This window comes from Dermacentor silvarum, chromosome 3, assembly GCF_013339745.2.
Source record: "Dermacentor silvarum isolate Dsil-2018 chromosome 3, BIME_Dsil_1.4, whole genome shotgun sequence".
Taxonomy (NCBI): domain Eukaryota; kingdom Metazoa; phylum Arthropoda; class Arachnida; order Ixodida; family Ixodidae; genus Dermacentor; species Dermacentor silvarum.
This window is the reverse complement of record NC_051156.1, coordinates 192,792,717-192,820,570: the sequence shown is the minus strand read 5'-3', so window position 1 is coordinate 192,820,570 and position 27,854 is coordinate 192,792,717. Positions and strand designations below refer to the sequence as shown.

General features: G+C 43.5%; 2 protein-coding genes across 3 annotated transcripts; one reads left to right on the top strand and one right to left on the bottom strand.

Annotated features, from left to right (window-relative positions):
- Window positions 1-995: 995 nt before the first annotated feature.
- On the top strand, window positions 996-13,667 carry LOC119446374 (DNA methyltransferase 1-associated protein 1). The gene is made up of 12 exons (XM_037710789.2): window positions 996-1,183; window positions 2,362-2,459; window positions 2,603-2,700; window positions 3,272-3,392; window positions 4,527-4,601; window positions 4,772-4,981; window positions 5,816-5,935; window positions 8,313-8,504; window positions 10,977-11,045; window positions 11,562-11,634; window positions 11,719-12,065; window positions 13,497-13,667. Exons 2-12 carry the CDS (start codon window positions 2,370-2,372, stop codon window positions 13,554-13,556), a joined length of 1,455 nt encoding a protein of 484 aa, XP_037566717.1. The 5' UTR covers window positions 996-1,183; window positions 2,362-2,369; the 3' UTR covers window positions 13,557-13,667.
- Window positions 13,668-16,496: 2,829 nt separating this feature from the next.
- LOC119446375 (solute carrier family 35 member E2A) lies at window positions 16,497-27,648 on the bottom strand. 2 transcript variants are annotated; one of them, XM_049664096.1, is made up of 7 exons: window positions 27,121-27,648; window positions 24,733-25,056; window positions 23,539-23,662; window positions 21,159-21,407; window positions 19,149-19,202; window positions 17,967-18,170; window positions 16,497-17,097 (listed from the first exon to the last, which is right to left on the bottom strand). In XM_049664096.1, exons 1-7 carry the CDS (start codon window positions 27,146-27,148, stop codon window positions 16,893-16,895), a joined length of 1,188 nt encoding a protein of 395 aa, XP_049520053.1. In that variant the 5' UTR covers window positions 27,149-27,648; the 3' UTR covers window positions 16,497-16,892. The 2 variants fall into 2 exon arrangements, with proteins under 2 accessions (XP_049520053.1, XP_037566719.1); XM_037710791.2 differs by having other exon boundaries at window positions 27,464-27,648.
- Window positions 27,649-27,854: the final 206 nt, after the last annotated feature.

Below are 27,854 nucleotides of genomic sequence, written 5' to 3'. Positions count from 1 at the left end.
GCGGTTCTTTTATAGTTTGTAGAAGCTACACTGAAGTAATATTCAAATGAGATGTCATTATATCCAGATGCCTAAAGGAGGCATTACGGTAACATAATTTCTTAATGTCACGAATTGTACTAGCTGACACAATGCAGTACAAAGTGACGTCGCATGCAGCGTTATCTAGTTGTGGATTGTGTGCTGTCATATCGGGACGCCGTTCAACATCATCCCTACTGTGCACGCGTGACTATACTGGTTTAAAAAATATTAATTTGCTGTATATATTTTTTTACTGTGGTCCGTTGGTTTAGTTCATTAAAAAATTTACTTGCCATCCCGGGCCTGCGAAAGGGGATGTCCAGCGAAGCAATTGAAAACAACCACTACAACAATGCTTTATGGCTTTAGAGTAATTGTAATTTTGACAGCACGCCGCCGCCCATAGCGCGCGGTGCTGCAACAACATTGAAATCACTTGTTAGCTGGTTATTCTATATACCTAAAGGCTAGGGACGTCACTCCCCACGTCGCAAGCTGCCGTCGCTGCGGCAGCTAGTAATCTTTACCGGGAAACGTATGCGGGGAGCGCTACGTGTTTCGCATTGTTATCGTACGTATGTGCTGTGTTCTCAGTAGTGCTTTATTATCAATTATGTGATCCGGATGCTTGCTTTGAGCTTGTTCTTTATTGAAACGTATACTGTTCTGTATCCCGGTTTCCTAGCCTTAGTAAAATAGTCTTGTGGAGTTTGGTTCAACAACGGTTTCGTTCGCATTCGTGTAGCCCACTTGAGCCCACCTGAGAATTTTTTAAAAAACGCGCCTCGTGTTCTTGACGGTGTTGGATAACTTGAACTAAAGTAATTTATATACGACGCTTTACTTATTTGTCTTTTCTTTTTTGTCAAAACCACATCATTTATTTTTAGGACGTCATTATTAAATTTAGCCTATTTTGGCATTCTGTCGTGTTGCCCGTCGAAATAGCGGTTGATCTCGACGTCGAAATAGCCTAGCGCAGGTTGGCGAAGTGGCGAAGACGCGAAGTTTTCTAGCTTGGACAGAGTTGGTTCTTTATTCTATGTGGACAGTACGAAACGAGATGTTTATGTGCTCCTTTGCCGACTGTGTGTCCGCAGCACCTATTTGAAGTCGTCGTCCCTGAGCTTTGTGTAACTGTTTTGTGAGTCACCGAAAGGTAAGAATAACTTCTACAGCTTACCGTCACTATAAGTCGCCGTGTGAGTGCCGCCTGCGCGCACTGAATTGCAGTGCTCCTCGGCACACACAGAGTGCAGCCTGAAAACCACTCGGCCGTAGACGACAGGCGTGTATTTCAAGATTATGGAAATATCATAGATCGTAAATCTGGCACCTGAAACCCGCACAAGTTTCGGAAACCGTTGTGTAAACAACGCTCGATCTGCGGCTATGACTGACTGACTACAGAGACGCGCGTTCAACTTCTTGCTTGCTTCTTGCTCTCCAACGTAGGAAGCACTACATCCCCTGCATTTAATGTCCATCGACTAATCCTTGCAACAGTATTGTATACTTTGATCAAATGGTTAGTGGAATCTTAATGTAAAGGCGATCAAACTGCGAGCCACATACGTGATAGGGAAACAAGCTACGCAGGGCTTCCGTGCGCTTACATTTTTTTTTTTTTTTTCTTGAAAGTTGGAGTCTAGTAGAATGTTCACTCGCGTATTTTTGTATGAAGATCGTCCACGTAGGAGATCTTGTTCTTACGTGTTCGTGTTTTGTCTGAGTGGGTAAGTATACGTGAGAATCAAGGTGTAAACACGCGAATTCCGGTTCGAAGAAACGCCCAAAGGAACTGTTAGTTTTCTGAAGTCATCGTTTTATGTACGTCTAGCGAAACCAATGGCAGCGCACGCAGGAGAGTCAGTAATCCTTCATAATAGGAAATACTATTGAACTTGTAGCGTGCATGTGTTGCACGTGAAGCAGTTGCGTAAGCACAAATCTACAACAGGAACGTATATTGAAACGTTGCGAGGCGAGAAGAGAGGCAGCGACTTCCCACGCTACTCGACGAGTGTCCAGTTCTTCTCTGGTAGAAACCAGCCGAGCCGCTGCCAGAGGCGTCGGCTGCGCGCGCGTTCGGTGCAAACGCGGGGAAACGCGGACGGCGTCCGCAGCAGCTCTGCGCGTTGCCTCGTTGGTGCTGCTGCAAACTCAAAAAGATAGCTAGGTCGAACTGGCCACTCTAGCTTTTGAAATGTATGCTTGCGGTTATTGTATTATTTTCTCATTGGTGCCTGTGTTGTGTCATTTGGCCCATATTTCGCATCACATTTTGTGCATGTACAAATACGCTTAGCGCAAAGCTCACAAGGTACGCAACTGCAGGCCTCAAGATGAGTGACGTCCTGGACATATTGGACGTGGAGCGTCCCAACACTCCAGAAGTCAGCAAGGAGAGCATCCTGGGCACAGATGCTCGGAAAGTAAGTACTACATATGGCCTCCTATTACCTCGCTTCTCGTAACCTTTTCCATCTTTCCCAATTGAGTGGCTGTTATTGCATTGCCTTCGCTGTTGTATCACTGTGACATTCTTTTTTTTTTTCTCTGTGCTTGTATGATGCAGAACAAGCTTATGCAGAAGCGGAAGCTCATAGAGGCCACCTTCAAGCGACCTGAAGGGATGCACCGGGAGCTCTATGCCCTTCTTTTCTCCGATGCTCGGTATGAACAGGGTGCTCCACCATACTGGTTGATCTATCCACTTATGATATGACTTACCGCAACAGCAGTAAGTCGTGTCATGCGTATCATCCACTATAGAATAATAACTTACCAGATAACGTAATAATTTGGGCTTGATTCGAGTATCACCCACTATAGGGCAGTAACTCGCAAGATAATGCAGGTTAAGCTTGGTGGTTATGTGATGGCAGGGGAAGCATTTTTCCTTGCATGGCTTTCCAAAAAAAATATGCATGCTACAGGCACAATGCCTTGCCCTCAAAATATAGTACCATACTATATAAAGAAACGACTGGACAACTACCAACTATAAACCAACCACCCCAGCAGCAAGTAATGATATGTTATAGACATCCCATTTGCTAAGCAGTGCATGTGTCTGTTTGAAAATGAGCATTCTGTGTTAGCTTTTCACATTTCCTCTGCCAAGTAGCAGGCCAAAGTTTTGAATGGAAAGCCATGTACTGTTCTAAATCAGACTTTAATGTCATAAACTACAGGTTGCTTTTTCACGGCCATGAGACATCTTGGTTGTGGCTTTTTTGCTCAGAGACAACCCACCTCTGCTGCCGACTGACAGCAGCCAAGGCTACAAGCGCAACAAAGCCAAGCTGGGAATCCGGCGTGTCCGGCCATGGCGCTGGATGCCGTTTAACAATCCGGCCCGCAAGGTGCGTCCCTTTCTCCTCGTGATTAATTCTGCTTCTCACGAAATAGATGACAAGGTGTTCAACAGTGCTACATTTATCTCACTCAATTTTTGTGTTTGCCTGTGAGAAGTGAGGTTGTGTATTGATGGAAGGGCCTACAGGATTGCCTCTGAAGCATTAGCTTCTTGCTAAACATACATTATTGAGTAGGAACAGAAAAGGGAAGGGGAACGAATTGGTTGATTGATTTTAATCTCCTAATGCTATGTTGTGAGGAGCATTGCGGTGGAAAGCTCTGGAATAATTTCATCTGAGTGAGATTCTTTTTAATGCACTGCGGAATATCACCATTGCCTAGTCAGCTTAAAAGGAAGGCTGGAGAAAGTTGAATCATGAAGATGCGTCATAGTTAACCTACGAAGTTTTTATCGGTGCATTCGAAGCTCATGTCGCAAGCAAATCACTTAATACATCAAAAAGATGCTGATAAGTGCACCAGCACCACATCTGTTGCCACAGTAGAGAAAGAGCTTACGTATCTGAATGAACATGTGCCGTGCGCTTAACAGTAATATCTTGTCAGGTAGTGGTGTCTGCAAATTTGCAGTGTTTCCGTTTTTTGCGCAAGTAATTTTTGTGCACGTGTCTTGTGGTACTGCTCCATAGTAAAGATCAGTCGAAGTTCCAACATTTATTTTGTGCTTTTCTTTCATCATCCTGTCTGTTAAGCACTGGTTAACCATGGTTACCTAATTGCCCCTGTTGAGAGTGGAATAATAGCTTGCTTTTGTGCTTACTATGCAAGGACACACAGCTTTGAGGTGGTGTGTTCGTGAGCCTGCTCTCCCAAATGAATCCTGTGTCATGAACCTGTGTAAGAAAACCTAAGCCTTTCTTTCTTTCTTTTTTTTTTTAACTACAAGGGAAATATGCTAGAAATGTGTGCCTTGTGCACATTATGTAGTATTCTGGCAGTTCCTGAAAGATAGTAAAAGTGTCTGATTATGTTTAAAAGGATATTGTGTCAATCCTTAACCAGCAAGCATTTTGTGCATTGTTCATGAGCATGGTGTCTCCCTTGTAGTTACATGTTCTAGCTGGCCTTCACTGTTAGTTTGACCTTGGTTTGTAACAGGTCGTTACATGTCTGTACAGGATGGCGTGATGCTGAGCCATTGGCGGAGATTGGCCGACGAAGGCAAGGAGTACCCTTTTGCCAAGTTCAACAAGGTAAGTAGCATTACAGCTCAAAACTTTTCGTTTTTGTTATATTGTGAAACCCTCACAGCGATTTTTCAGCATCCCAATATGGAACCTTTGCATGCAAAAACTATTTTTTGTTTTAAAATGATGGATTCTTGACCACAATGGTTAAAATGACTGACAATCTGACTGAGCAGCAGGTACCGGTGCCGACCTACACGGAAGCCGAGTACCAGCAGCACCTGGCAAGCGCACAGTGGAGTCGGGCCGAGACGGACCACCTGCTCGAGCTGTGCCGACGTTTCGACCAGCGTTTCCTGATCGTGAAGGACCGTTGGGATACGGCACGCTTCCCCACGGGACGCTCCATAGAAGACCTCAAAGAGCGGTACTACGGCATCTGCCAGGTAGGTACACTTGCCTCATTGTGCCCTGCCAGTCTTGATAGTTTGTTCCAGTAGTCTGGAACAGCTGAAGGAGTAGCATCTCTGTGCGTGTGACCAGCGCTGAAACTTCAGAAAATTTAAGCACCAAATCAAAAGTGGGCTCAAGCATATTTCAACTGCAATTGCAGCTTCATGGCAATGTTAAGTTCATTGTTATGAAGTCACACCTGCCGGCAAAATATTTATTGCTGGGAAGCCACATTCGAAGACATAATGCTTATAAATGCACTCCCTTGTTTCTGAGAAGATGCACCTATTAGGCTCAACATGCGTTGTTGTGAAGCTTTACTCAGAGGCCAAATTCACCCATAAATGAGCCTTGCATTGTGGTATCGCTGCACCAGGCTTCGTCAGAGAACAGTAATGAGGACACTGATCATAGAGCCTATAATACAAAACTGTGTCTACAGACTTGCTTCGCACCGGTAATCGTGAAAGGTTGTTTCAAAATTGTGAATGTTCACGAAACCTAAAAGCATTTAACAAGATAAAGTATTCAATACAACAGCTACTTAATACGTATTCGCATGCTGAACTCAAGTCTGCGCATCACGAGTAAGCATCGATTGAAAATGGATTCTGCAGTCCCCCTCCTACTGCTCGCAAGTTAAGCGATCTATCCTCTGTGATTCACCTCACAGTGCAGGGATTGCGCTTCATCTCTGGCTCCCCGTGCATTGTCGAGGCATAAAATTCATTTTATTAGGTTCACAAAAATATTTCACCCAAATGTGACTGTTCTAAATTTGCTCTTTCACATCCATATCTCACTTTCTCTCACCTGTTCAAACCAAGACCTTGGCCCGCGTCAGGGCTCCCCCTGGACAAGAACCCAAGGGCCGTGCTTTTGACGCTGACCATGAACGCCGTCGCAAGGAGCAGTTGCTGAAGCTGTATGATCGCACTACAGAGCAGGTGGGTTGCTCTGCTGACAGAAAATTCTTGTCACCCCATCACCTTGCTTCGGTTTGATTATCATTGCTTTGCATTGGCCATTGCCTCTTAATTGCTTAGTCTGCATCGTGAAGCAAGGTGCATTTAGAGAGAAGGTGAACATCTAGGGCAATGGGGAGCATGCTACACAGTGGCGTCATCTGGTTACTGAAAAGAGAACTGACCCATGTGTCACTTCGCTCGAACGACTGAACTCGCTGCTATAAACTTAGTTTCGTCACAAGATGCCATCAGTTTGTGCTCTACGCTCTATGTTTTTGTTGACATGGCATTATCCAGTCCATGATTTACACATATCCCTGTCGGGAGTTTCCTGTCCTAATGTTTCTCATCCTGCACCATGCATGGAAGCACATTGTTAGTACCGATGCATATGCGGGCCACGTGTACTGTTGGCAGTCCTGATGTGTTGTGTTTTTTGTGAAGAGACAACAAAACTTGACCTAAGGAAACTTCTAGAGGTCTCAAGAAAACATTCTCTTAATAAATGAAGGAAAATTAATTTAAGTGAAGTGTAAACACAAAAGGCTTGCTAGGGATGAGAGATTTCTAAATGTAGATGTAATTCGATGTGAATGGGCTGTTTAATTGATGCTTGATCTAGCATCATTTCATTGTGCTCTGCAGTTTTCTTTATTTAGGAAGCACTCAGCTTGGTGCTTATGTAAGTTAATTCGAGTGACATTTAAACACAGGCGCTTGCCATGGGTGGAGGACTTTACAAATGTTTCTCGACGTGAGCACTTGATCAGGCAGTGTTTCACTGTATTCAGCAGCAAATTTTGCTTAAGAAGCATTTGGCATGTGTTACTTTTATTTTCAATCTCGGAGCTTGTCGGTTGCACCTCTTGAGGAAGCTTTGTAAAGATAGAATATCTTGGCTTTTTTTTTTTTTTTTTTTTACTTTAATCTTTGGTTGTAAGAGAGGGAAGTCGAAAGTCTGCTGGCTGCTGACCATAACTGGCCTTGTTTCTAGATTTGCAAGAGGAGCATTGTATGAGAATTGAAAGTGGTGTTTCTAATAGAATTTAACTAATTAAAAGATGTTAAAATTTGAAAAACGATTAAGCAGCAAATGTGTGTTGTGACCAAAGTGCAAATTACTTGCAGGGCCTCTTCTTCATTTTTTTTTAAATTTGGCTCATTCACAGTAGTTAATTAGTAATGCAGCATCTAAAAAACATGCTGCTGCTGTGAGACTTGATTGACCGGCTTGCGCATTTCTCAGTAGTTTCTGAAATTTCTGCCAGACTTATTCAAATGCATTAATAGAGGCACTGTTGTCATTTCTCAGCACGAGTTGGTAGGCTGGTCAGTTTGACATACGAAAACATGAAGGCAAGAACGGCAGCGGACATGAGAACATGGCATCAGTTAAGCGTCCTTGTGTCCGTAGCCTTTCTAGTGCTGCTGCTCACGCTAGAAAGACTACGGACACAAGCTCGCAGTATATCCTTTCTCTTTTTGTAATTTATTTTGACGACAGTGTTATGGAAAAATTGCTGCTGTTTTAAAGGGGGCTAAAGAGAAAAATAATTTGAGCTGTATTAGTAGAGCGTCCTTCCTCAGTACCAATAAAGGCACTGTTACATTGAAAAGAGGCTTGGTAAGCTAGAAAACGCACAAGAACAAAGCACAAGCCGGTGGCATCGCCTTGAAGTTCTCGCACGAGCTCACTGCGATCAAGTCGAGGACCTTGACGGCATCTGCTCGGACCTAGCAATTTTTTTTAATGGTAACGTTGGGCTACATTGCATTCTAAAGAGCCAGAGACTGAACTGGAGAAGCTTCAAGAACATTTACTAAGCCGAAATGACCCAAATACAAAATATACTTCGAAATCTGTAACGTCACAACACTGACACACCCTCACAGCCGTTTCAGCACAGAATTAAAGCAAACTTTGACCTTCGTTTACTTTTCAACAGTGAACCTATTATCTACGGAATTAATGGATGGCCAAAGACGCCACCAGAAAGCAAGGACTGGCCGCCGTCTGAGGAAGGGGGGGACTGGGTCTTAGGCTTCCAACCCCCGCCATCCTTGGACCCCATCATGGACACAATAAAGTTTTATCTCTCTCTCCACTCAACACTCCACCTCAACTCAAGGAAGTAGACAGCAGCGCCACCATTTAACAGAAATGCTCACAGTGTTTCAGGATCATCCACAGCAGTTCTTGAGAAGTTTAGTGTCTCTGTCAGTTGAGAGGCGGCGCTGTACTCGACTTGGTGGCGAGCTTCGAGTCCACAATCTTTTGAGAATGTGGGGGTTATTGTTTCTCTCCAGTGTCTCCCTCTCTGCTAGACTGACTCATTCTTTTCTGTAATTTCCGCAGGTTGAAGAAGAGCAGACGCTGCTGGGAGAGTTGCGCAAGATTGAGCTACGCAAGAAGGAGCGTGAGAAGAAGACGCAAGACCTGCAGAAGCTCATCACAGCAGCGGACAACAGCGCAGAGGCACGGCGTGTCGAGCGCAAGGGCCCCAAGAAGAAGCTCAACATCCAGAAGAGCAGTCGCACAGAGCCGGGGGTGAGCTTCCGTCCGGAAGGGTCTCCGGCGTCGCTGCCCGGCGCTGTTGTCTGGTTTTTAAAGACCAACTACAAGCAAATTTCGCTTTGGCTATATTGCTCATGAATGAGTGGTACGCATTATTGAAGTCACTTTGTCAAAGCTGTGAGGCTGGTAATCAGCTTAATGTTTTAATCAACAACCTTTAAATGATGCCTTAGCAGACAACACTAAGCATTTGGTGGTAAACGAATACAACGCAGATCCCAGAAATTTGCATGCGTGCTGATCTTGCTGTTTGTATGCTTAGGCACCCAGGTGGCACTAGTTCTCAACGTGGTGGGTTCTATGTCGTTTACACGGCATTTCTTTGAGTTTCGGTATCAACAATGCCGATCTTTGCAAGCTTTTCGCAATGCATCCGCTCTTATTTCAGCTGTTAATTTTTGCACTGATGCTACTTTTGTGTCTACACATACAGAAATTAGTTTTTTTTTTTTTTTTTTTTTTTTTACATACAGTGTGTGGCCAAAGCCTTCATTGCAGTTGATCTTTGAAGGGCTGTAAAGTAAAAAAAAATATATGCAAAGTTGACAGATCATTGCTTTGATAGCTTTTAAGGTGACGTCCTGCTGCATTAGGGGTGAGCACTTCTAGTTGAATGATATCATCATGTTATCGTAGGAAAAATTCAGAGGCCACAGTGGCACACAGAGCGCATTGTTACAGAATATTTTAGTAATGTTTGCCGCAACATGCCCGAGATGGCCATCCTAAAAGTGCAGGTTGTGTTGTTTTTGTCACCGTTGTCGTTGTTGTAGTTCTTGTCGTCGTTGTCAGGCCAGGTATGGATGCTTTCTTTCATACTCAAAGCTTTCCTCCTGAGCGAATGACCCGCAAAGTTTTTTTTTTTCTTTTTTCTTCTTTTTGATGCGTAAGCATTTCTATGGTTACCCAACGAGAAAACTGTCCAAGCGTCCGTCCGTCCTTCGCGTCAGGCAATCTTTTTCAAGATAGAGCCAGCAGCAATGTTTTCGCCAGCTGTGGAAGAAGACGACAACGAATGCACAAGCGGTGGCACGACTGTGAACGCGTCTCTGTGACCAAGTGACGTGTGCAATCAGGCACGCACTAGGCACACCTTTAGTAAGCCATAAATGTGGAGCAGCCGGGCTTCGGATCAGAATGCCATCAGTGCGCCGCCACCTGCAGTAGTTTGCTTGCCTCATCAGTGCACGTTGCGCCACCTTCCGCAGCAGTTCGTGCGGCCACAGACCTGTCACATTTACCGTAATGGCGCCAAGACGACCACAGCCACTGAACAGTGCTAGGATTACCAGCAGTGTTGAGTGCTCACATCGTTACTACGAAATGCTTACGCATCATTGCAGATAACTCCCCGAGGAGATTCTAGGTAATTTTTTTTTTAAGCAGCACACATACCACTATTGCCATGAGCATTTGCTTCCATAGGCAAGAAATTATATATGTACTTAGGGCAACAGTTTTAGAAACGGCCCCTCACCAGGCCACATCGCAAATTTTAGTTCTAAACTGCAAGTAAGTTCTGAAATGCCGTCTAGGGATAGTTTTACTGAAAGAATTTTTCATAACGGTTTTATTATTGGAGGACATAGAAGAAATTGAATGCCCTGTTACCATATCGGCAGGAGGCAAATGCGACTACCAACAGAGACACTCTTCCTCTCCGCCCCGAGTAGCGTCCACAAGTGATGTTCCTTCCTAGCCTTCTCCCATACCAGAACTGAGGGACCACGTCTGTTTCACGTGAAGGGCCACACCTGCTTTTTAATGCATTAGCATTAGGAGTGTCAAAGTGGAAAGAAGTGTATGTATGTGAAGTCGGTCCAAGGTGTGTGAAGCCGTCCACGTGGTAGAGGTAGAGAGGGGATGTGGGAGCTTACAAGAGCTCACCAACGGGAGAGCTTAGAAGAGCGTGGGCGGTCTAGAAACAAGTTGGAGCTGGGAAAGGAGAGAGGGCGGCATGGCTGCAAATAAGTGCTCGGGAGAGGGAAAGCGTGGCGGCGCTGAAGCTCCCCTTCACCTCAGTCTGCTCCAGACGACCATCAGTTGCACTTCGCTCCTTGAAGAGGTAGGATGTGTGTCGAGTGAGAAATGAAACAGCAAAGGAGTTTAAAATTATCTGCGAAGCTAAAGAGGTCGACGCAATGCTAGCGCATTTCTCTCGCACTTACCGCTAAATTGCCGCAGAATTTTCTCTCTTTGCTTCCTTTCTTTTTTTTATTTTTTTGCTCAGTGGCGGCGTTGCGCATTCCGCATTAGTTGATTTACTGGAGTCACGCATCATGGCGAGCGACATTGCTAGCACTGCGTTTTACATAATTGCGTTTGTGCTTGTTATCTTGACTCGCTGGCTATTGTGACCGTTTATGGATACCAAACTAATGCCTGGTTTGCATTTCCAGTTCGTGGTTTTCAAGCATTGCCATTTTCATTTTTGCACTCTTGCAGGCAGTGGAGTCAGCAGGCATTCGGTTTCCGGATTTCAAGGCCTGTGGAGTGTCGCTACGAAGCCACAGGGTGAGGGCATAAGGCTTGCTTCACGTAACGAGTGCTCATGCAAATTTGAGTGGTGACACTTGCTGTATATGTCACGTCGCCTTATCAGTTGCATCAACTTTTAAGGCCTTAATTATTTGCACTCGGGAATGCCTGATACATGTTCCAGGATGTTGAATATTCTTTCCTTTTGCAGTGATATGTAAAAAAACTAACGTGTGACACTTTCTTGAGCAGGAGATCTACTTGCATGCATCAACAAGTGATGTTCCGTCTTGTACTTTAGCAGTAATCGTCGCTCGAACGTTGATTAAGTATTCTCTTCTTCATATCACACCTTATGTGACATTTTCTGTGAGGATTGTGGAGAACTACAAGGGCATTGTATGTTTCTTACATCGCAGGCCGTTGTCATTAAATTTGTACTCTGATTTACGTATTATGCACATGTAAATTTAACCAAGCTATCTGCTAGGAGGCCAGTCTGCATTTGGTGCTTCTGGCCAGTGATCTTCATGGTTCATTGTAAATCCTCAGATGAAGCTGCCAGCATCAGTGGGCCAGAAGAAGACAAAGGCCATTGAACAGCTGCTCCAGGAACTGGGTGTCGGTGAGTCGCTTTTGACCGACTAACTTGCTAGCACATGCCACAACCAAATGTCAAGCTCTCTACAAACGTTGTCTTTCTGTGCAGAGCTGAATCCGACGCCGTGCGATGAGGTGTGCCAGCACTTCAATGAGTTGCGCAGTGACATGGTGCTCTTGTACGAGCTCAAACTTGCTCTGGCCACGTGCGAGTACGAGCTGCAGACCCTGCGGCACCAGTTCGAGGTGCTGGCGCCCGAGCGAGCCGCCGCCACTGCCGCGGCCACGGGCATTGCGACGCTGACCAGCTCGTCAAGCAGCAGTGGCATTGGAGCCAGCATTGGCAGCACCATCGGTGTCAGTGTGGCAGAACCGGGAGGAGGCTCTGCCACCGAAACGCCAACACGAGGCATCTCGGAGATCCTTGATGTCGGTGCAACGCCCGGAACACCTAATGTGAGTGCCATGTTGTGATGTAGGAAGCTCTCAATACCTGCCCAGTGATGAGACTTTTCCAGAAGCTTGAAGGGGGGGAGTGCTTGTTGAAGTGTGGCAGTTGTTATGCAAGATTAGAAATCAGAGAGAAACTTGAGAAGTGTTTCAAAACTTGCGACTTTGCCAGCTGCAAAATTTGGAAAACGAAGCGATGATTGTGTTTGCACTCCAAAGCTGTGCTGAGGCTGCAAATGTGGCAGGTGCTAAGGACTCTGCATTAAAAACAGCATTATTTTTTTTCATACATCAAAATGCAGCCACTGCAGCTAGTCAATTGAATAATCGAATAATACACAAGCCAGGCATGTTTTCTTTTTCTTTTTTCATCTTTGGAGTGGATGATATTCTCCCTTCTTCATTTCACAGTTACAATATGCTTGGCATTTTCACCACAGCATTGCCTTGTGTGTATAGGCATTTTGTTACGAAGAAGCATAACCGGTCAACCAGGTGTACACCTGTAGCATTTCGTACAGGGCCAGTTTGTGCTGCTCACAGGGTTGGAGTACTGCAATGCATTCAACCTCTCCTGCCTTCCCTTATGCTGTGAATATAACACCTTTACAATTGGTGGAGGAGCTAGACAAAACTCCATCAATGCTGGAATTACAAATCTGAACCCCTTCAACCGTATCAGACCATACCGGACGAACCAGCCTTGTACAAAGCACTGCTGGTGCACCCAGATGACCAACGATCCTTCGTTACAATGTGCTGGCTGTTGTCAAAATGAAGTCTGCTTTTTTGTGCAGCGCACATATAAAGTGAAGCTCCGATGCAACGACATGGAAGTAGTGGGGTAAAGGTCAGCTCTCAGGCCACTAATGTTTAAGATCAACTATTATGCAGCCTGAGCATTATAACAGATACAACCCTCCCTACAGGTTCTTCTACATGTTTATTCTCGGCATGACTGTGGTGTTCGCTGGCACAATGCAAGTGTTTTAAAGGTACACTAAAGATAAAAATAATTTGAGTTTTATTGTAAGCTAACCTTCTGCAATACTACCAAACAATCCTGCTTTTAATGTTAGAAGAGTCTTGACAAGCCAGCAAAGATGCAAAAACATAAGACGGGTGGTGAATGCTACCTTCAGTGCCTCTTTAAGGTGCACACAATTCATAGCTCCAAACATGGCGTTGCCAATTTTTGTTCAAGTTTTGACTTGATGTTGACCTCGCCTCAGTGCAGTGACGCATGGTTGCTAGGGCAGACCTCATGCCAATACGGCTAAATAAGCTTATGAAAGAATGTTTTGCACACTGAATTGTGCATTGATTTTTTTTTTTTTTTTCAACATGCTTTACTAGTTACAATGAGTGTTGGTGATCCACGTCTCTGGCGCAGAACTTTTGCTGAGAGTCATCCGTTTCCATGTCTATGCCTTGCAGCGCAAGCGGCGGGCTGCCATCGAGCAGAGCAACCTTTTAAAGAAATTCAAGAAGGCCTGAGACCACAGATTCACAACGGATTCCTCAGTCGACGCTCCCTCCTCATTCAAAGAGTCGTGTGTTGTGACCTCACAACAAAGAAATCGGAATAAACACCTCACTCTACCTTAATGGCCTCCAAACATAAGTTTTGGCATGCTGGGAATATCTACAGCTCATGGTGCTGCTTTTTCCAAAATGAAAGTACTGTCAGATGCCTCTTTCCACAACCTTCAAATGGCAACTGTTGACCAAATTCATGCCACATGTTCTCTTGCATAAATGTCTCCATTGTGTAGGTGTGTAGTTCTGTGGCTGAAACGGTTGCAGCACACGTCCTTGTCCAGAAGCTTGCAACTATCAAGGGACACAGCAGACTTTCTGATGTCACAAAAATCTTTATTTGTACAGTCACTTCTCTCCTGGAGGAAGAGTAGTGATACATACCTAGAATAAATATGTAATGCCCACTCTTTTTTTTTTTTTTTTTTTCAGAGAGAGTTGCCAAGATGATGTCACTTTTCTGTAAACATACAGTGAAATCTTATTAATTCGAAACCACTTAAGTCAAACTTCTGGTTTCTTCGAACTGACGCTGTGCTCCTGTCAAAGTTATGTGTATTTCAATGTGCCAAAATGCCCGGTAATTCGAACACTCAAGCATTTGCGGCCGTTATTTCGAACTCAGCATCAGTGCATCACTCGTGCAGCACTGCACGAGTGATGCACTGCAGCCTAATGCAGCACTGCACTAAGTTCTCCATTCACAGAGGTTCCTTTAATTCAAACTTTGTTTAACTCGAACAAATTTTCAGGCCCCTTCAAGTCCAAATTATTGAGATTTGACTAATTTCACTAGCTCACATATAGAAACAATCAGAATAAGGAACCAGCTCTCAAGTGAAAACCCTCTTGTCATGGGGCATGCCCACCATGACCTTCATTTATGACCAATATAATGACAGCCCATTATAATGCCTACCTAAATATACACAACACATTTTAAACGAGTGTATATGCAATTTCAACATGAAGAACCACCCGAAATAGGAATGATAATGCAATTGATAAGCATGCACAGAGAACACACAAGAAATGCTGTGAACAGAGAAGAGGCTGATAGTCCAGCAGCGAGGAAACTCTCTCCAGAATGATTGCTTAATGTTACACTTTCTGTCATTATCACAGTTGTTCAAGCCAGCTCACAGAGCTTACACTGTTGACATGAACAGCGCTGGGCAAGGAACATTATATTTAACACCATTGAATGCTATTGGGAAAGAAGAGAGTTTCTAGCATCACCTGATTGCATTAACTAATAAGATCTGTATTTACAGCAGTTTTTACAGCTGATAAAATGACAAACCTTACTTCGTATAGCTGTCTAATAATTTGCTATCACAATTAATGCATCACCTTTCGGGTGAAACTGCAAAATTTAGTTTTCTTTTCGGTGCAGACACCCAGTAGCCAGATTTAATTGTTGTAATCGATAATGCGGCATGGGAGCACTCTAGAGTGGTTTTATTTTACCATAGAACACATACAAAAGTTGACAGCTGCATCGGGTGCTTATTGTTATATCCAATATATTGTTAAAGCCAGCATCGTTACAAGTGGATGCAACTGTACAACCCCAGGCCTATCGTAGTCAAGGTATACTCAAACAGCTGCTGGCTATGAAAAACAAGCTCTCAATTTAGACAGAGCTGCATTTAACATGTGCTGCTTTGTCAAACCAGCTTCCTTCTGAACCATTTTATGTTATTTACATTTTATTTCGACATGCAGTGTCAAAGCCATCTGAAATTACCACTTCTTCCACAAAACAAAATTATGCCTCTATCTGAAAAAGTGATAGGTAATAAAAAGAAAGAACGAGAAGGCATTAAGAAGGCTGCAACACTTGATGACTAGCGCTGGAATCATTGCACTTCGCTGCTGTGTTGCAGTTTTTGCTCTGCACCCTTAAACCGAACCACAAAGCAATGCATAATAGAAGTACTTGTTGTAGAGACCGTTCGCGTAAATGCAGTTTGCCATTAATCAAAGCAATAAAAAGACGGTGTGCACCTCGCGATTCTGTAGCATCTACGTGAAAACGGGCAAAAATAGAAACATAAGTGTGCGTTACAAGAACACAATGTACATTTGAGATTGCACAACGTGCTGAAGTCGCTGCTGTCGGTACCTGACGAGTTTACCGGAAGCGAAACTCGGAACACAGCATAATTCAGTGCCTGCCACAGAGCTAGTTGATCGCGTCTTTGGAGCATACTTTCTATTTATCAGAACTACCCAGGCTTTGCAACCCACAACAGCCAGTAATTAACGAACCAATTACGCTCATTAATAAAACATTCTGAAAACATAGATATGGCAGGAGTACAAAACTATTTATGTGCGTGCATTGATTAATTCATCCTGAGCTCAAGAAAATTTATAGAAGATCCTGAAAAAAAGGCAAGGAAGCCAGTTTCAGTTCAGTTGACTGTATTGGTGACAGAAGCAAACTGTTATAGCTGACGCTTCATGCTATATAAGCACGCAATTTTTCACTATCATTGCACAGCAAAAACTAAGTCCTTAAATAGGGAATGACTCTGTACACACCGAGATTTGTCTCTTTATCGAAGACAAAGATTTCTTATACATACGAGGATTACATACAAATAGTGTAAACACTGTCACAAATTTCTTAATATCATGCATAAAAATACCACAGCGTACACCAAAATTCATCTGAACTAGAGGGGACCCGCCAAATGCAGTTTTGGGCGAGCACTCGTCTATATTTTGGCATCCTACTGCATGCTTGCGGCAGTTGTCATTAGAACACACTCTTCCAGAAGCCCTCCAGTGGCAGCAGTGTATGCATACAATGACAAAGAGTTCATGCTCACAATGCTCAAAACTGGGCCACATGTATGAAAAGGTTTCAGGTGCCATGCTAATGTAGTCGGTTGTTACCAGAGCCGTTCTGAACATCTCTGCCTTTCAATAAAACGACAATAAACTCTGGTTGTTTCACCAGGAAAGGCATAGCAAAAGCGACGCTATCCTCTGCATTTCCCGCTGACTTGACAATGCTATATGTCAGCTGTTTCGAAATTAGGTTGTCGCTTTCATCGTAGCTTCTTTCAGATATGCCGAGGAACTGGCCTCAAGGACCTCTTGCAATGAAACACCGGGTAGGTATTGTAAGGTACAGGTCAGGTGAAATACATAACTGCGTTTCTTTGTCTTCGCAATATTTCTGCGAACAACAGCCAGCGACTGCACAAAGATCTGCCTCTGGTGTATATGCCAGACTCTGGAGAAAAGACGCCACAGCCTTGTTCCTAAAACCCGAACACATCAGACATCATGGTCGGTAACCTTGACAGTACTGAGCGTCACATCGTATTGGTATAGAGTGGCGGCAACGTTTCGTGCGTGGTTGTACAGGAACACGCCTGCAATGACAATGAGCGTCCCTAGGCCGCTGAGGAATGTGACTTGGTTGCCGAACACCAGCACAGACAGCCAGATCATGAGCGCCCGCTTGACTGTGTTTGCAACGCTGAAAATGGGAAAGGCGAAATGAAAGAGAAAAAAAAAGTGTGGTAAAGAAAAAAAAGTGACAATGTATTACGACAAGTTTATGCAATACAGACTGATCTTGTGGCGAGCTTCCCCACCCCACCAATCCTAAAAAAAATGTTTTTATTTGTAAACTCTCTTACAAAAATTTTTTATGTTCTTAACCGAACATCTCTTACCCGCAATCACAAGAATTGAAGCTTTTTCTTTCATATCCAAACAATTTGATTCAAATTGGTTCAGTGGGAGAGAATTTCAATGTTTATTGAGGGAAATCTGAACTGGCTTTAGAGCTAGGACTTTCTGTATGGATTCACACGACCAGCCGGATCACTGAATCAGTTCGTAGACGAGTGTCTCGTGGTCGAGTACTTGAAAAAATAGAGCTACAGCAGAAAACACTAACATGGACAGCAGGGAAGAAGACATATGACACACTGCCAATTTTTTTTTTTTTTTTGCATTGCAGCACTGTTTCTTTTTCTTTTCTTTAACAATTTATTAGGCCAGCAAACTGGTGCTGTGTAGGCAGCATTCTTTTTTTATGTAAGTAGAACCGATAGTGCACTAATGCCCGCTCCCATCGATGGCCATAGCTTCTAGAATTACGCACATCAGCTTGTCTTCACTTTTTTTTCTAAAACCACGACGTGAAATTGTAGACGAGGGCTGAGAAACGTGATTTAGCAGCAATGAATTGTGCCACAAGCAGGTTGTCTACAGCATCCTTGCCTGCAGTGTGATTTGGCAACACCGAGCCACGCCATGCCTGTCTGCAAACTGAATCGACTATTCGTCCCGTCGTGTGAATCCTGTGTTAGAGTCACCATAAACTTATCAATGACCCACCTGTGGGTGACAGGCGAGATGTAACCCAGCAGGATGTACTCGGTGAAGCTTTGGCAGTGGAACGACAGGCCCCCCAGCAACAGCGTGCCCAGCGTAGCCCACGTCATGGTCTCCCACACTTTGCCAAAGTCCACCAGGGCCAACATGGTGGGCACCAGGATGAACACAGAGCTCAGGCTAGTGTAGCACTGGAGCTCCACGGGCCTGTGGGCAAACCCCAAGAAAGAGGGAGGGGGCGCACTCAGTACAAGAAACCTGATTGACTGATTGATTGATAGATCGGCACAGCAAATGTGACTGCTCAAATTCGATTGGCTGCTTGTTCAATTGACCCATTGATTGACTGATTTATCAGCACAAGAAGCATGATTGCTCTACTAGTTGGAAAAGAACTGAAATTTTGGCGAGCGAACCATGAACTATTGGTTGGCATCTGATTGTTTGACAAATTGATTGACTGACTGATTGAGTTTAATGTCTCAAAGCAACACATTGGCTAAGAAGATGCTGTAATGGAAAGATTTGACTTGTTTCAGACCACCTGGGCTTCTTTAGGATGCACCAAAACAGCAGTAAATAGTGTTACTGCATTCTGCCCTTATAGAAATGGGGCCACCATGGCCGACAGTCGAGCCCACTACCCCATGCTCCGCAGTAGAATGCCACAGCCATTGAGCTGCCCCAATATGCAAGTCTCAACCCCAGTAAAGGATGAAAAAGAAAAAAGCCTCTAAACCAAGGGGTACTCAACCTTCCTAATATCAGATTAATCTCCAAGTTAATTTCGACCACCCAAGATTAACGTGTACCTAAATCAACATACACCAGGAATCGAACCAGTGACCTCAAGCTCGGCACCAGTGCACCATTGCCATTGAACCTCTGCTGCAGGTATGTAATGTTTTATATGCTTTTCCTTCTCCAATGGGTAATGCCCTATTTTTGGCCACGAATACAGGCTGTGCAAAAAAGCATTCTACCTTTTGCAGTGTTACCAGCTAAATTTGAGACCGAGTATAGCTAGGAATCAACGGACAACTTTGACAGAGAGTCAAACTAAACAGGCAGCTATGCTGCATATCAAGCTGCCACCCGTACATTCTGCATGCAAAATGGATAAGTTAACAAATGAGTCAATGACACAGGCAAAGAAAGTGTCGTAAACTTGGCAGCATCACTCACAGCAGCTTGACCTTCTCGTCGGTCAGCAGGCGCTTGGAGAAGACGTTCTGAAAACTGACCCAATAGATGCCGTTAACAAGATGGGCGTACTCGGTGTCTGTCAAATGACCAACCACAGAAAATAGTCTAAACATTGGCTATAAAACTGCATTCGCGATGCAATCAAGACATAAAAATATAGGCCGACACTTTTCTTCAGTGCAGTCCGACAAAGGCAGCTGTCGTTGACGGATGTGGATAAGTGTAATGTGACACTGGAATGATGCCCTATATAAAATACTCTTCGTGAGACAACTCTCTACTGCTACGGCCAGAATGCAAGCAAGCGCACTGCGCTGTCGTCATCAAAGCCCATGTAGCACATTTCTGAGAGGTACCAGAGGCTTACGATAAATCCGTTACTAAACTGCTCCTGTCTTGCATAAACCACGCCGACATTATGTCTGAACATTTCCTAAACTCGCAACACAAATACAGGTGAACATACAGAGTGGCTGAGATTTATGGTCCTAAGCAGGTGCAGTAGTTTGTGCCAACAGTATGAGTAAGTACTGAATTACTTTTCTCAAGAATGATAAGACAGACTAAGTTTAGCACAACAGATAATTCTCATGTGGTCTCAGAGATATCCTAAGCTATCACAGCATGAGCACACATCAGGTTAGCATTAGTATGTGAGGTTTGACAGCAAAAAAAAAAAAAAAAACGGATTGCAGGCAACATTTGCGCCACTCAAAGTAACAAATTCTGCATAGGGGCTATGCCATGGACATTGTATATCGAGAAACAATCCTACATATATATATATATATATATATATTTTTTTTTTATTTTTTGTGTGGCTAAACAATTGCAATGTGGTGTGTCCACAGCCACCAACAACAGGCTTGTTTAAATCACCGCTGCCATCGTGGAGCTAGACAAAGCCAGATCAAGTGACCAAGCCGTGCCACCATTTTGTTGTTTTGCTAGCTGGTTCCCGCCGCAGCCATTATGGCATTCTAGAGCTGTAGGCTGCAGAAATGCCTGGCGGAAAGTAAGTTTCAGCCATTTGGCTTTAATATGACGAGTATCTTTGGCTGAAGTCGGACACTACTAGCAATCATGCCAGAAGGCGATTGACATCATGGAAAAGTTAACTTAGAAAAGTGGCCTGAATAGCTTGAAGAGTGTGTCCAACGCAGCAGCTAAGAAGGAGATTTTGCTTTTTTTTTGCTGTATGTGTATGAATAAGGTTTGTTTCATACTCTTTGAATTTTGGCTTTCGACATCTTTGAAATCCTTGAATTGCCCTTGAATTCTGAGTCAAATGTTCGGTACAAACCCTGCACTGAACCCACTAATATCATTGACGTCACTCTTTGGTTCAGTCTGTCCTTTATTAAGTCTTTTCTCGTCAACAGTAAAAACTTAGCTGTGCTTGCATACCTGCCAACCTGTGAACTTTAAAATTCTCAAAATTCTGTGGACACAGCACTGAGAGGGACAACAGTATGCACTTTCTTTCAAAAGCATGTACGCACCTTTACAGAGGTACATTCGCACTGTAATACAGCTGAGCTACGTTTAGACAGCAGCACACGAGCAACAACAAACTTTGCACACTAAATACAAACAAGCAACACATTGTTTTTAAGATTACAGCGATATTTCAGTGACTTTGTTGCTGCCAATGCCACCCGCTTCAGGAACTTGTCTGTGTAAACTTGTTCGAAGCAAGTGCTCATCTTGCATCTTTTCATCATCAGAAGACTTCCAAAGGAAGGTTGGGGGATTGACGAGTGAAACTTTGACGCAAACTGAATCTATATTTTTCGTAAAACCTCTTGCAGCGAAACACTGGGCAGGAAGTGTATGGTACACGTCAAGTGAAATACAGAACCGTGTTTTTGTCTTTATAAATGTTTCTATAAACAGCAGCCAATGACACAACATTCCTAAAATCATAAGACGAGTTCACATTCATGAACTTCACGGAAAATTCAGGAGAGTTGGCAGGTGTGTGCTCACCACTCCGAGAGATTAGTGGAAAGCGAAGCGACGAAGCCTGGCAGGTTGAAGCTCAGCTCATTTGCGCTGCACAGGGCCAGGCCTCCCATGACCGGGAAGAGGCTCATGTTGACCAGCCAGGTGGTCATTTCGCCCAGCACCAGCCGCGAGATGACCACCGTGAACACGGGCGCCGAGCTCTTCACCGTTTCGGCAAATGACACGGGCACGTACCACAGCGCCACCAGGCCCAGGAACACCGTGCTAAATCTGAAAACGCACAGAAGCAGCACTTGAGGCAATGGGGTTGAATTGCGTGTCATCCCTTCCTAACCAGAAAAAAAAAAATGTTAGCAGGATGTGGTAGCAGCTAGAATACTGCTACTGCAGTATCTGAGGCTGTAAGTGTTGACAGTCAATAAATTGTTTTTAGTAATAGCTGTTATCAGGGGATTTTCAAGCTGAATTTGCACATCTGCCGGATGTTGAATGAAGCCTAGTTGAACTGAATATCACATCATCAGCCTATATTTAGGTCCACTGCTGGACGAAGGCCTCTCCCTGCGGTCTCCAATTACCCCTGCCTTGCGCTAGCCGATTCCAACTTGCGCCTGCAAATTTCCTAACTTCATCACCCCACCTAGTTTTCTGCCGTCCTCAACTGCACTTCCCTTCTCTTGGCACACATTCTGTAACTCTAATGGTCCACTGGTTATCTACCCTACGCATTACATGGCCTGCCAAGCTTCAGTTTTTCTTCTTAATATCAGCCAGAATATCAGTTATCCCCGTTTGCTCTCTGATCCACACCCCTCTCTTCCTGTCTCTTAACGTTACACCTAACATGTTTCGTTCCATCACTCTGCATGGTGGAGAACCTTAGCTATAATCAAGTTGGAACCTTGATCTCAGAAAACTGATGTTCCAACCATACAGTTTTCTATAAAAGTTACTAGAGCGAACTCAGGCACTAGTGTCTATGGGAACTGCAAACACGGTGGTTCAGCAAGCAGGGGAACGATGGTTAACTGATGGATTTGCCTAAACTTTGTCCTTCTGGCTTCAAACGGCTTCATGACTTGGCAAACTGATCACGTTCAACAGAACACTGCATTACGAATGCAACATCTTGCAGTGATAATGCATGTGCATAGTCTTAATATAGCCTTCAGGCATAAAAAAATAATAATAATAAGTTGCTTCATAATTTAGGCTAATGAAGGCACATAAAGCATAGTAAGTAAAGCCACAAGAAGGTCTGAAGCCACAAGCCTGAAGATTAGACAAATCCACATATTAACCCTAATTCCCATGGTAGCTGAATGATTGCAGTGCCACAGTTCCTGCTAGTCATTTTTGCAAGAAACTCTGCGACTACAACCAACTGGACCACGCAGACATCAATGAACTGTCAGCACTAATCGCAGCTTACCTCTTGGGGCAGTGTTTGCAGTGTGGACTATACAATTGCACTGTGTGTTAAAAGTTATTCATTAAAATTTTTTTGAAAAATCTATTAATCACAAGGATTATTGGCAATTATCACCCAGTTTATGCTACCCATCATCAGTCTGCATTTAGGTAGCAGGGTGAACAATATTATCTCAAGTCCCTTACTTTTACTAACTGGAGAAAGTTGCTGCCTGAAACTTGTTGCAGTACAGTCCTAAAAGAAAAACTAAAACTACCTTTGAATACCAACTTAGAACGGTGTGCTGAATATTTTAAATATATAACCTCGAAATAACAGATACTACATACAACTACATATACTACATGCAGGGCTTTTGCAAAACTGTCCTAAACCTTGTAGAAATTTCATGTAGGTTGTAAGCTCATGCATCAATTTTGTCTACTTTAGATGTTCTAACAGATTCAGTTTACAGAAGCATATATCTATTTTTAGCGTAAAGTATATTTAAACTTTCTGCCTCAATTAATTTCTTTAATTACCAATGTACAGCAATGTTGTCAAATGTATGAGCCCATAAATCAGAATTTTACTTCTTACAGTTTAACTTTCTCTTTTAAATGCAACACATTTCCTTTAGATCAGTCCAGCGGTTGTCTCATGACAGCATTCCTGCATTTCACATATATCTGAATAGGTTAACTCAAAGTTGGCCCCTAGCGAAAGCTTTTTTTATTGCTTTATATCATTTTAAATGCTGCCAGATTCCGAACTACAAAGCTGAAAATGAGAGATGTCTCATCAGAATTGTCTTCGAAAAATAAATGTGAAAGGGGCACACATTGGAATTTTTAGTTACTTCTCGGTATGCGAAAAAAAAAAAAAAGAATAAAAGAGACATATAGTAGGTTCCCATTTACTTTTCTTGCTGAGACCTTGTCAAGTCATGAGCAGCTTCAGGAGAGTCAAACTAGGCAGAACGGGGCTCACCGTAGCGACCCAACAAGGATGACGTTATGCGCCCTGGGAGAGTTTTCGTGGGACAGCTTCCGTCTAGCAGTCATCTGCATCTGGACGTAGCCGCAGATGAAGCAGCAACACATCTGCACTGCACCTGGAATGGTGGCAAGCACACACATGCAACAAAACGTCATGGCGCACATTTCGATGTTGACAAGAATGCTTGCAAAATACAGTCATTTCCAGTGAGCTCAATAGTTTAACCTTGTAGAAAGGCCTCAAAAGGTACCTGTGCTTACCAAGCACCTATTTTAATTTGAACTTTGGCTACCTTCAACTAGCATTGAATGCCTGTTTGGGTTTGAGTGAATAGAAGTCAACTGTAGAAGGCACTGTTAGAAATACAGTCACTGCAGATCACATTATGTACCAGACTACCAATTACCATATTGCCAATTAGATTCCCAGTCAGATTACCAATTACACAAACACTTTCAACTAGTTTGACCCAATGTTCAATATAATCCAACCCATTTATACCAGATCGATTTCAGTCACATGTTTACCTTTGAATTGTTACACGAACATGTTACCACAGCTAATACGTGAACAGCACCACAAAGATGGGACATTAAAAAAGAAAACACACAAACGGGCGGAGAAAGAAATAATACAAGCATATTTTATCACAGATGCAAGAAACAAGTTCTTGAGTGGTATCAGTAACAGTGCTGGACAAGGAAATGGAACTGCTGTCAGCCATCTATGATGTCTCGTAGGTTCAAGGCCAGTTGAATTTCACATAGAAATTTATGCTGAGAGCAATGGCTCATCACTTGAAAGTTGGCACTTCTGTCTGCCGTGTGTTCTTTCTTTCATTAAGTGCTCCATCTTAGTGGCACCATTCACACATTAGCTAGGGCAATGTTACGAGTATGGCTGATAAGCTGTGCTGTTTACATGTATAATCAGTATAAATGAAACCTGAACAGGAGAAAAACTAATCAGAACAATCGTTAATCGCAAGAGAGTGCTTTGTCCAATTGTTTCATAGCTGGTCTTTAAGCACAGCGCGCACGTTTTTGGAACCGGAATGAAGCCACTGTTACAAATAATGACGAAGCTGGAAACTCAACAACGCAGCTTAGTTGCCTTTGACTTGCTCGCGGTTTGAATCTATGCTGACAGTACGTGAAATTCCACCGAATCTCCAGCTCCACGTACCCAGCACTACAGGGTCCCCAGCTTGGTAAGAGAGGATGCACTTGTTCAGCACCAGCGTGGTGAAGCTGAAAAAGTACCAGACGACGAGCACCACCAGCGCTCCGCTGCTGTACAGTCCGCTGCGTCGCTCGAGGACCGGCACACTGGCCAGCTCCACCTCCCGTGACGAAGGTCCGTGAAAGGGCAGTCCGCTCATGGCATCTTCCTTGTGGCCGGTACTGCCACGGTGATGTCTACTCAGCTGTTCACTGAACACGGAGCCCTTCACCACGCAGTCACCGCCGTCCATCCGGCTGGCCTGCTCTCCAACCATGTCGTCTGGCTCTGCGTGTGGGAAGATAATTTTTCTATTTATTATTATTATTATTATAACAGATATTGCTGTCTTTATGCAATACATAGAAGGAGTGTATACAAAGTTATAGCTGCAATGCAGCACAGGATAAAATAAGAGAGAAACAAATTATAACTAGCAACATGGCAAAGCAATTTGTCTACACAACTTTTGGATGGTGGAATGCCTTACCAAGGCATTCTGCTGCTAAACAGTGACATGAACAAAATTCTTAACAATCCAGGTTGGATCAGAAGGGCACAATGTTTAGTAGGTGTATGTGTCTGGTTACTCGAGTGGAAAAGCTGGAGAACTTTTTTTTTTCTTTTTTCTGAAGGACCATCACAAGTTGGGTAAGTCAATGAAACTGTGTCTGCAACTGTAGTGCACCCAAAATGGAAATGGGAAAACAGGAGAAAGACTTGTACAAAGCTGTCATTGGTCCGTGCTCCTGTCTGCTTCAATGATGCTAAACCAACACCAAATTTGTTTAGACTCGTAAAGTATTCTTTCACAGCTTCATTTCTCTTCATTTAGCAAGAAATGGTCAAATATTACTACAAGAAATGAGTACCAAATTTCCATTTATTGAATTTTGCGCCACAATATCAGTGATGATGTATCAGTGCGACATCACAGACTTCCAAGTATTTTCTCGTATTAGCATTGTTTTGGCAATGGACAGACTATCGAAATTCACTGGGTTGGGTCCTTGGCTTTTTCAAATGCAATGACAAACAATTAACAATACTGGAGTAGACACCCTCGAAATACATGATGTCAAGGTGAACCGGCACAAGAACTTCAGGGCAGTATCCCTATCCATCTTTAGTTTTTGCTTCTTCTCTGTCCAATCCCCAACAGCGGTTGAGAGCAGTCCCCTTTCTTGAGATAATGTTTTTATTCATTCATTCTGGCTTACCGAGCTTACTCTCACGGTACGAATGACCATTTTGCTGTTTGAGAAGTGTAAGTTACTAACACAGGCTAGCAAAACATTCCGTTTTCGTGTCCCTTTAAAGTCAATTCTGCCAAAGACCTACGTTCAAGCCTTTTGCTACTAACTGTTGTTGAACACAGAAGGTTAAACACAACACATACACACATAAAGCAAAACAAGAAAGATGACATGGCACTATTTTCTTGTCTTTTCTGTACCACTCTCAATTTTCTATTTCAATGTAACGTGCCACGTCCCCGAACAGCATGTTCATTGGGTACTTGCTTGTTGAAGAAAAGTGAAATGAGAATGCCGATGGATGCGATGATGACATTGCTAATTAACCTTTTCATTCCCCCAGTGCCTCTTTCTGTGCTTGAACTGTTTACTGAGAGGGACAGTACAAAGTTGACACAATGCTGTTCAGTGAGCGGATGAACAAGACGTGAAAATAAGAAATCATAGCAACAAAAATTTTGTAGGCTCGCCCTTCATCTCGGTTGACACTTTGTACCTGGCAAAAACCATTTAATCTACTGCTCCCGTTCCTAGGACAGAAAGATCCCGAAAACAATTTGTATGCTCTAGTAGATACAACTTTTGTTTCTGAATGTGGGCTGTCAGCACTGATGCTATGAGAGAAATGGTGATATAATTCAAAGTAAGCTTTTTAAAATATACTAATAATCCCTGGTAAAGTTGTTGGAGTGTGTGTTATCTCAGCAGCCTCAAATAATTGCAGGGCGTCCAAAATTACTTTTTCAATGCATTTTTTTCCCTCTGTAGTTAAGGTCGTCATAGACGGGCGGTGTAATCACGGCTTAATGTCTTGTGCTATGCTGCAAATTTTACAGTTATGGAAAGACCAGAAATGGTTCGGCGTTCCTTCGCGAGTTTTAGACCACTGGCGGAAGAGGTATAGTACAAATTATTTACATTGCCGTGACAAAATAAACTAGCAAGTCAAAATTGTACACATTAATCCAGCACATTAGTCGTGTGTTTAGGGAACTATAAAATGTCTGCACAAACTTCTTGGCTACAGATAAAAGCTTTCCGAAACTTCTGAGGTTTGCTACAAAACGAAAGCATCGACGAAAATCGCATAGCATACCCTGATGACATCTTGCAGCTCCATTCATTCTATGTAGGAAAAAAAAAAAAAAAAAAGCCACGCAATGCCCGCGAGTTAGCTGGAGTATCCGAGCGCAGCGCAAACCCGTAAACGTTTATACACGTGGAAGACAGCGTATATGTTTCGTGCACGTCGCAGCCTGCGCCACTTGCTTCACCTGTAGCAAGCGAAATGTAAAGAACAAACGAAAGAAACAAAAAAAAAAGGAATAGCGCTATTATATCAACGTCAGGGCCGCTCCAAGGCGACACACATCATATTTTACGTCGATGACGTGCAACCGTGCATGCGAGAATCGCTTCGCGATTTGACGGCTACGTACAGTGCTTGCCCTGCAGCGAACTGTTATCGTGCATGTTATCGCTCCCACAAGATAACATCGTAAAATCAATCACGACTGCGCGCTACCGGCGGTGCTGTACGCCGCTCGCTCTTCCTACGGCAGCGGTGGATATACGTCAACGAAACTGCGAAACCGAAAAATAAATATTATCTGCAGGCCGCCATCTTTATTGAGCGTTGTTGCTAACAGCCTACCCGTATTTCGCTGTACGCAGCCAAAAATGAAAGCCATGCAACTGCGAACTCTGCAGTGGTTGCAGGCTAGGCCGTAAGCTCTCGTTTTATAGAGTAAAAATTAAGCTTCTAAGAGGAATAAATGTTCGTCACGATGCTGTTGTACCTAAACAAATTGACGTCACGCGACGTTGGGC

Excerpts from the sequence above, each read along its gene's own strand:
- LOC119446374 (XM_037710789.2), top strand. The coding sequence starts at position 2,370 with ATGAGTGACGTCCTGGACATATTGGACGTGGAGCGTCCCAACACTCCA. Across the intron at positions 2,460-2,602 it reads TGGGCACAGATGCTCGGAAA|AACAAGCTTATGCAGAAGCG; the intron begins GTAAGTACTACA and ends TGTATGATGCAG. Across the intron at positions 2,701-3,271 it reads CTTCTTTTCTCCGATGCTCG|AGACAACCCACCTCTGCTGC; the intron begins GTATGAACAGGG and ends TTTTTTGCTCAG.
- LOC119446375 (XM_049664096.1), bottom strand. The coding sequence starts at position 27,148 with ATGAATGGAGCTGCAAGATGTCATCAGG. Across the intron at positions 25,057-27,120 it reads AGCTGCAAGATGTCATCAGG|AGCCAGACGACATGGTTGGA; the intron begins GTATGCTATGCG and ends TCCCACACGCAG. Across the intron at positions 19,203-21,158 it reads TCCACTAATCTCTCGGAGTG|TTTTCAGAACGTCTTCTCCA; the intron begins GTGAGCACACAC and ends CTATTGGGTCAG.